The 9,291-nt window shown below is 46.0% G+C and overlaps 2 protein-coding genes across 2 annotated transcripts in view; both read left to right on the plus strand.

Moving 5' to 3' along the window:
- ccdc87 (coiled-coil domain containing 87) overlaps nt 1-9,048 on the plus strand; it is an 18,205-nt gene extending 9,157 nt beyond the window's left edge. Inside the window, 6 exon segments of the mRNA XM_024012910.2 lie at nt 3,458-3,671; nt 5,034-5,105; nt 5,714-5,848; nt 6,734-6,937; nt 6,940-7,014; nt 9,010-9,048. Of these exon segments, the coding sequence (XP_023868678.2) occupies nt 3,458-3,671; nt 5,034-5,105; nt 5,714-5,848; nt 6,734-6,937; nt 6,940-7,014; nt 9,010-9,048 (739 nt within the window).
- The window catches only part of LOC111955569 (apoptotic protease-activating factor 1), a 76,357-nt gene continuing 74,201 nt past the window's right edge, over nt 7,136-9,291 (plus strand). The window contains 2 exon segments of the mRNA XM_070436413.1: nt 7,136-7,673; nt 9,094-9,290. Of these exon segments, the coding sequence (XP_070292514.1) occupies nt 9,173-9,290 (118 nt within the window). The 5' untranslated portion in view covers nt 7,136-7,673; nt 9,094-9,172.

The following is a 9,291-nucleotide window of genomic DNA, read 5'->3' on the forward strand; positions in this document are numbered from 1 at the left end:
ATCCTTCCACTTAACGGAAAACCCATAGAACCTGCTCTTGAAGCTATGCAAGGGGTTGGGCCTAGATTGAGTAACTTGGCTGGGAGAGACTGCCTGGAATACCAAGGTGCCTTTAATAATTTTTTTGTCCGTAGGGTGATACTCTGGCATGTAGATATTCTCCAAGCCTTTTATTTTTAATAAATAATAATATGATGATATATTTAGCAACTTACATATATCATCCAAATACAATATGCTGTTTAAAAGCAATATGTTATAATATTGTAAGGAGCACAGGAGGTTTGGTGTCACCTTTAATTGGGGAGATCCGGGCCCGTGGGAATATATTTGCACCGAGGAAACTTAACCCAGAGCAGATATATATATGCAGTACCTTGCAGGAAAGAAGGTTGGGGTCAGAAAAGCGTCCCTCTCAAACCCTCCAGACGAGCCAGCAGAGATCCTCTCTGGATGAGACGGGCAGCGCTGGCCCATGCTTGCATGGCCTAGGAGATACGCGCACACACCACACGGGTATACAAATAGCGCACACACAACATACACAGATGTATGCATACACACAATTCTGTTCAAGGTATGGAAAAAGATTTTGGAAGTATATGGTGATCTCTGTCTCTATGGTGATCTGGTGAGAGCTGTTTTATGGTATATAGTGAGTCTGTGTCTATTGGTGATATGGTGAGCTCTGTCTCTATGGTAGTATAGGTGAACTCTTGTTATGGTGATATGGTGAAGCTCTTATTTTTTGGTTGAGTATGGTGAGCCTCTGTCTCTATGGTGATATGGTGAGCTTCTGTGTCTATGGATATGGTAGCCTCTGTGTGTTTTGGTGATATGGTGAGCTCGTGTCTCTATGTGATATGGTGAGCTGGTGTCTACGTCGATGATGGTGAGCTATCGCTCTATGGGAGTCTGTTTCTATGCTCTAGTGGTGAGCTCGTCTCTATGGTGATATGGTGTGAGCTCTGTGTTTTGGGTGATATGGTGACTCTGTCTCTATGGTGATATGGTGCGCTCCTGGTCTCGATGTGAGCTGTGTCTATGGGTGATATGGTGAGCTCTGTGTTTGGCTGATCTGGTGAGCTCTGTCTTATGTGATGTATTATAGTGAACTCTGTGCCTATGGTGATTATGGTGAGCTCTGTGTTTGGTGATATGTTGATCTTTGTCTCTATGGTGAGCTCTGTTGTATATGGTGATATGGTGAGGCTCTGTGTTTTGGTGATATGGTGAGCTCTGTGTCTATGGTGATATGCTGATTATGTGAGCTTCTGTGTCTAATGGTATATGGTGAGCTCTGTCTCTATGGTGATATGATGGTAGCTCTGTGTTTTTGGTGACTATGGTGATCTGCTGTCTCTATGTGATATGGTGAGCTCTGTGTCTATGGTGGATATGGGTGAGCTCATTGTCTCTATGGTGATATGGTAGCTTGCTGTCATATAGTGATATGGTGAGCTCTTGTCTCTATGGTGATATGGTGAGCGTGTCTAACGGTGATATGGTGAGCCTTTGTTCTATGGTGATGTCTCTATGGTGTGGCTCTTTTTGATATGGTGACCTCCTATGTGAATGGTGAGCTCTGTGTTTTGGTGATATGGTGAGCTCTGTCTCTATGGTGATATGGTGAAGCTCTGTCTCTTATGGTGATCATGGTGAGCTCTGTCTCTATGGTGATATGGTGAGCTCTGTCTCTATGGTGATATGGTGAGCTCTGTCTCTATGGTGATATGGTGAGCTCTGTGTTTTTGTGATGATGTGAGACTCTGTCTCTATGCGTGATATGGTGAGCTCTGTCTCTTATCGGTGATATGTGGCTCTGTCGTCTATGGTATTAGTGAGCTCTGTGTCTTATGGTGATATGGTGAGGTAATATGAACACAGCATCAAGTATCATGCTAACATCTCTACTAACCTCTATCAGGGCTGTCCAATGTCAGTCCTGGAGGGCCCAAAAACTATTGGTTTTATTCTCTCCTTCTAATCAGGGACTAATTTCAGACCTGGGACACCAGGTGAGTGCAATTAACTACCTGGTAGAAACAAAAAACCAGAAGTGTTTTAGGCCCTCCAGGACCAGAATTATACAGCCCTGCTATAGATTGTGGCATGATACTTGTACAGTAAGTGTGCATTCACTTGTATATATTTGTTATTGTATGCGTGTGTGTCTGTGTACTGTGCACACCTCCTCCAGCTGGTCCCTGCGTGCGTTGGAGCTGTACTTGATGGCCATGTCCAGTCTGTAGGTGTCGGGCGGCAGAGGAGTGTCCAGATCCTCTCCAAGCCTGCTCTGGACCTGGTCCCCCTCTCCCATCACCCCCCCTTGACTGGCGTCCTTGCTCCCCACACTCACGTCCTCTTATAGGCCTTCTGACAGGAGAGAGAACAGTTAGTAAAAAAAACAGTTTAAAGGGAAATAGTATCCATATTGCTAAGGCCTATTCAATTCAAGTCTACAGAAAGTCCCTAGTGGTAGGAGCTAGAGTTTGATTTGGAACAGAGCCCAATCAGCCCCAAACTGTTATGAGCCTTTGCGTAGATCTGAAGGAATTGGAGAGATGATGGAATGGACAAGGAAGGCGAGATATGGAATGGGACTAGGAGGGAGAGATGATGGAATGGACAAGGAGGGAGAGATGATGGAATGGGACAAGGAGGGAGAGATGATGGATGGGACAAGGAAGGAGAGATGATGGAATAGGACAAGAAGGAGAATGATGGAATGGACAAGGAAGGAGAGATGATGGAAATGGGACAAGGAGGAGAGATGATTGGAATGGGACAAGGAGAGAGAGATGTTGGAATGGGACAGAGAAAGAGAGATGATGGATGGGACAGGAAGGAGAGATGATGAATGGGACAAGGAGGAGAGATGATGGAATGGGACAATTGAAGGAGAGATGATGGAATGGGACAAGGAAGGAGAGAACTACCCAGAACGAAGGCTCCCAGTCTTAATGACACATAAAAACCTGACTGTATTACAATGGCTGTAAATCCATTTATGTGTACATTACTGTATAGTATCCATTTACAGTTCAATTATAGTATCCATTACAGTACATTTAGTATATCTGTGTACTAAGACACACACACACACACACACACCTGTTTAGGGCTGGTTATTTCTTATCTGGCTCCATCATCTCTCCTTCCTTGTCCCATTCCATCATCTCTCCCTCCTTGTCCCATTCCATCATCTCTCCCTCCTTGTCCCATTCCATCATCTCTCCCTCCTAGTCCCATTCCATCATCTCGCCTTCCTTGTCCCATTCCATCATCTCTCCAATTCCTTCAGATCTACGCAAAGGCTCATAACAGTTTGGGGCTGATTGGGCTCTGTTCCAAATCAAACTCTAGCTCCTACCACTAGGGACTTTCTGTAGACTTGAATTGAATAGGCCTTAGCAATATGGATACTATTTCCCTTTAAACTGTTTTTTCTACTAACTGTTCTCTCTCCCTGTCAGAAGGCCTATAAGAGGACAGTGAGTGTGGGGAGCAAGGACGCCAGTCAAGGGGGGGTGATGGGAGAGGGGGACCAGGTCCAGAGCAGGCTGGAGAGGATCTGGACACTCCTCTGCCTGCCCGACACCTACAGACTGGACATGGCCATCAAGTACAGCTCCCACGCACGCAGGGACCAGCTGGAGGAGGTGTGCACAGTACACAGACACACACGCATACAATAACAAATATATACAAGTGAATGCACACTTACTGTACAAGTATCATGCCACCATCTATAGCAGGGCTGTATAATTCTGGTCCTGGAGGGCCTAAACACTTCTGGTTTTTGTTTCTACCAGGTAGTTAATTGCACTCACCTGGTGTCCCAGGTCTGAATTAGTCCCTGATTAGAAGGAGAGAATAAAACCATATGTTTTTGGGCCCTCCAGGACTGACATTGGACAGCCCTGATAGAGGTTAGTAGAGATGGTAGCATGATACTTGATGCTGTGTTCATATTACCTCACCATATCACCATAGACACAGAGCTCACTATATCACCATAGAGACAGAGCTCACCATATCACCATAGAGACAGAGCTCACCATATCACCATAGAGACAGAGCTCACCATATCACCAAAAACACAGAGCTCACCATATCACCATAGAGACAGAGCTCACCATATCACCATAGACACAGAGCTCACCATATCACCATATCACCATAGACACAGAGCTCACCATATCACCAAAAACACAGAGCTCACCATATCACCATAGACACAGAGCTCACCATAGAGACAAAGATCACCATATCACCAAAAACACAGAGCTCACCATATCACCATAGGCACAGAGTTCACTATATCACCATAGAAACAGAGCTCACCATATCACCAAAAACACAGAGCTCACCATATCCCCATAGACACAGCTCACCATAGAGACAGTAGCTCACGATATGCACCATAGGAGACAGAAGCCATCACCATATCACCCAAAAACACAGAGGCTCTAGACCCACCATGATCACGCATAAGAAGAGCTCACCATGTAGGAGGCCAGATAGGCCAACCAGGGCTCACCATGTAGAGCATAGACTCACCATATCACCGTAGACGACCGCTCACGCAGTGATCACCATGAGACACGAGCTCACACATCACAACCAAAAGATGAACACAGCTCACCATCTCACAGGACAACAGAAGCATCACCAGATGACCATAAACAGACTCACCAGTCAGCAAGCCGCAAAAAAGATACAGGACTGCACCGATATCGACCAAGACGACAGAGTCCTAGTATTCAGAGTAGGCGAGGTAAGAGTAGTAACAGACCAGGCAGCCAGCTCGCACCATCTGCACAGTAGACACAGCTCCGGCGTCTTCACTATTTCACCAATGAAGAAAACGAGTCTCAGCCAGAATCACCATAGAGACAGAGATCACACATATACTTCCAAAATCTTTTTCTACCTTGGAGCAGAATATGTTGTGGTAATGCATACATCTGTGTATGGTTGTGTGCGCGTATTTGTATCACACCGTGTGTGTGTGTGCGCGTATCTCCTAGGCCATGGCAGCATGCAGGCGGCGGCTGCCCGGTCTCATCCAGCAGGAGACTCTGCTGGCTCGTCTGGGAGCTGTTTGAGAGGGACGCTTTCTGACCCCAACCGCTTCTTCCTGCAAGTACTGCATAATATATATCTGGTCTGGGTTAAGTTTCCTCGGTGCAAATATATTCCCACCGAGCCCGTACTCCCCAATTAAAGGTGACACCAACCTCCTGTGCCCTTACCATATTTTTAAACATATTGCTTACAGCATATTGTATTGGATGATATATTGTAAGTTGTGCTAAATATATCTCATATTATTTTGTTATAATAAAAGCAGTTGATGAAATATCTAATGCCAGAGTACACCCTACGGACAAAAAAATAAAGCACCTTGGTATTCCCAGGCAGCTCTCCCAGCCAAGTACTCAACTAGGCCCAACCCTGCATAGCTTCAGAGAGGCTATTAGGTTTTGTTCGGTAAGGGTGAAGGGAACTCTCTTCATACACTTAGCAAGTGCAATGTCCTATTCGCCTCCTATGTCTTTGGGTTCTCCCTTTGTTTTCCATTCCCATCTTTCCCCTTCGCTGTTCCTCTATCTTCTCACGGTTAAGTTATGTCCTAGCGTCGTCCTGTCGCCACGTCGTCTTTTCATGTCGATGTTATTTATGTTTTCCCCTGCCCTCTCTGCTCTAGTTCTCGCAGTCTCCGCAGCTCGATTTTTTTCTTTTCTCGAGCTACCGAGGCCACTCCTCTAGCCAGGACATGAAGATAGCTGAGTGGCCGAACGCACCGAGGCGAATGCCAAGGTCCCAGATCTGGATTCCGCTGGTGAGAGAGGTGGTGTGCTGAACAGACGTCTCCACACTTAACAGATGCAGGCTTCCCAGGCACTGCACTACAAAGCGCGTGAGTTCGGGCCTAACACGGCCACATGAGGAGCGAACTTGGAGGCCATTATATAAATACAAAAAAAGTGGAGTCTATAGACCATTAGTGTAACAGCGGCGTAACAAAATGTTTTTGCCAAGCTGAAAACCGAAAACCTGGTGGTTTCTTGATGAGAAAAGTTGGGAGCAAAAAGTGCGCTCCGTTTGGTGTTGTTGCTGTGGTTTGGCTTGCCGTGACTTGTCCGTAGGTTGGAGTATGGACCACTAGGGTGTCAGCTTGGCTCCTGCGACATGACAGCACATGAGCAGTTATTGCTATGGGGATCAGAGAGAGACAGAGCGAAAGCAGCAGAGGCATATGCCTTCTCCCTCACCGTTCTCTATTTCTCTCTCTCACTCCCATTCTCTGTTTCTTTCCTCTGGCCATGCTTTTCACAGAATTACGCGTCCTGGTCTTGCATGTACTACTTTACCTAAAACTGCTTAATAGTTTGTAGATGAGTCCAAGTTCTATGCTAGAAGCAGACAGTTTAGAAAAAATGATTATGCAGTAAGTTACAACAGTAATATGACCATACTTAGGGCTCCAGCACATACTGAGGGTAAACACGCTTTGGGAGGAAGGCTCTTGCGGCGCATCCCCTACAGTCTTGACTGTGTATCGCCAATATAAACCCAGGAACTTGTCAACTCATCATCAAGTCCTTCATTGGTTTAATCAGGTGTATTAGTATTGGGCTAGAACAAAAGCCCCAAAACTCTGGTGCAGCCAGACATAACTAAGCAGTTTCCTCACAGCTGTGTTTTCAACTGTCACTCTCTCCAGGGGAGGCCGTACAGGGAGAAGATGCGCTGGGACCGCATCGAGATGCTCTACTGGCTGCAGCAGGAGCGCCGGGTCCAGGCTCTGGAGAGGGTGGTGGAGGGGAGGGGCTCTCTCCCCACCAGACTGCCCCCCCTCAACCCCAAACTTTGGCTGTACCCGGGCACCCACCCCACCCCCCAAGGACACACCCCGACCCTCAGCCAGAGGCCCCACCCTCACACACACAGCCGCTCCAACCCAACCCAGCCAAACTCAGTGTATCCAGTATAAGTTTGAACGTTGTAAGCAAATTAATAAAATGCTTGGAAAAATGTTTGTATGCACTGCTTGGAAGGAAATATTATATTTGATCATTTGTATGTATTCATATTATGTATAATCCATTATCACTTGTCAAGTAAATGTATGAACGTGATTGGATAATATATATATGCACTACTAGTAGGTTCATATGACATTGTCAACATTTGATATGGTGAATATTTTGTCATTAATCATTTACATTATTTTGTTCTGAGTTTGGCAGAAACATGCAACTCTAAGTGCCATGACAAAAGGAACGCTGTTTGCACTATGAGTCTATTTAGGGCCACTGTTTAGTGTCTTATCAGTATTGCCAAGTGCAATACCAAAGATACTGAGCTAGCACTGCAGGCCTACAAGTTTACAATGAACAACAAGCTGTCACGTATCACCAGGCAGCATACTCCCATCTGCCTCGTTACAGTCAAGTATGCTTTATCTCACCCTCTCACGTGTGCGCGAAACGCCACCGCATTGGTCATTTCAGACCGAGGGAAGTTGTTTTTGTTATAATTCAGGAAGAACCCTACTCATTTCAAAAATAGGTGGGGATTTTTGTCAGAATTACATTATTTTGAAAGGAAATGATTATAATCCTGAGCACTATCGAGTGTGGATAGCGAGCAAATAGATACATGTGAGTATTTGTTTCATTTCCTTACAACTTGGGCAAGTCTTATTACGAGTGAAGTATGTGCCACCTTCAGTTAAAAAGTGTTGTTCCTATCTGTTTTTATAAACATAAAACATACAATGTTTGTCTGCCTGTGGAAATAATAAACGTATAAATAGCGTTTGTTATGCATACTATATAGCCTACTACAGACAGCTGCTCTGTAGTTTTGGGAATGTCGGCTAGCTACACTGTGCTGTGTCCCACAGCTGTCAAATTAACCTTAGACCGTAACGTTGTAGTTAACTACCAAGTGCACAGTTAGCTACTTTATATATATATAAACTTGTAACGTGACTGAATGACAAAAGCCTACAATCAATGTTCACTCTAAAGAGGAAATTTGCTAACTTCCTGACGTTGAATCATCGCAATATCTGGGCAAGTCAGTGCACGCAGACTGAATGGAGGAGATGGATAACAAAAGTAGTCTCAATTGTTGTTTTTCTGTTACAAATTAACGTTAGATGGTCAAGTCAGTCAGACTTTTTTCCATTCTCAACCACATTCATGGAGAAAAAAGTCACCTGTCCTTACGAAATATATTGCAGTCAGAGTGCTGCAAATACTGCCTCCAAAATACCACAGTCGACTGCAACTACTGCACTTTTTTTTCTTCTACCCAATTTCGTGGCATCCAATTGTTAGTAGTTACTGTCTTGTCTCATCGATACAACTCCCGAACGGCCTCCGGAGAGACGAAGGTCGATAGCCATGCGTCATCCGAAACACAACCCAGCCAAGCCGCACTGCTTTTTAACACAGCGCGCATCCAACCCGGAAGCCAGCCGCACCAACGTGTAGGAGGAAACACCGTGCACCTAGCGACCTAGTCAGCGTGCACTGCGCCCGGTCCGCCACAGGAGTCGCTAGTGCGCGACGAGACAAGGATATCCCTACCGGCCAATCCCTCCCTAACCCGGACGACGCTAGGCCAATTGTGCATCGCCCCATGGACCTCCCGGTCGCGGCCGGCTGTGACAGAGCCTGGGCTCGAACCCAGAGTCTCTGGTGGCACAGCTAGCACTGCGATTGCTACTGCACTTTTACTGCAATTTCAAAACTGCAATCTTTTTTTGTAAGGGCAGCATTTTCAAATATTTTATGGCACTGTAGTATTACAAGGATCTTCATCATACTGTATATCTACCTATCAGAGCTCTTATCAGTTTCCAGTCTTATTTTAGGTGGGGCACAGGAGTCACACTAAGAGGCAGCAGTGTTAGTAGTAGTACTGTCCTAGCTCTGGTCTAGGGTGTTACGTGCAGCTTGAGCCTCCTTCAACGTATTATTGTTCAAGAAGGCTCAAGCCACACATAGCACCCTGGACCAGAGCTAGTACTGCCCATACTACATCCATCCATGCAACTTCCTTTCCCCGCAGTTCCCATCACCTGCAAATCAATCACCATTCCAGCCCAGCCACCCCACCTGTGTGGTCGGACCAGGTCTGGCCCGTTGGCATGGCGATGATGGAGGAAGGGGCGCGGAGCTGCCTGCTTCAGTCACGCTCCAGCCTGGAGCAGGACATCAGGGCTTCCTACCTGATGGATCACATGATCAGTGACGGCGTGCTGACGGG

The sequence above is a fragment of the Salvelinus sp. IW2-2015 genome, linkage group LG3, assembly GCF_002910315.2.
Source record: "Salvelinus sp. IW2-2015 linkage group LG3, ASM291031v2, whole genome shotgun sequence".
Lineage (NCBI taxonomy): Eukaryota > Metazoa > Chordata > Actinopteri > Salmoniformes > Salmonidae > Salvelinus > Salvelinus sp. IW2-2015.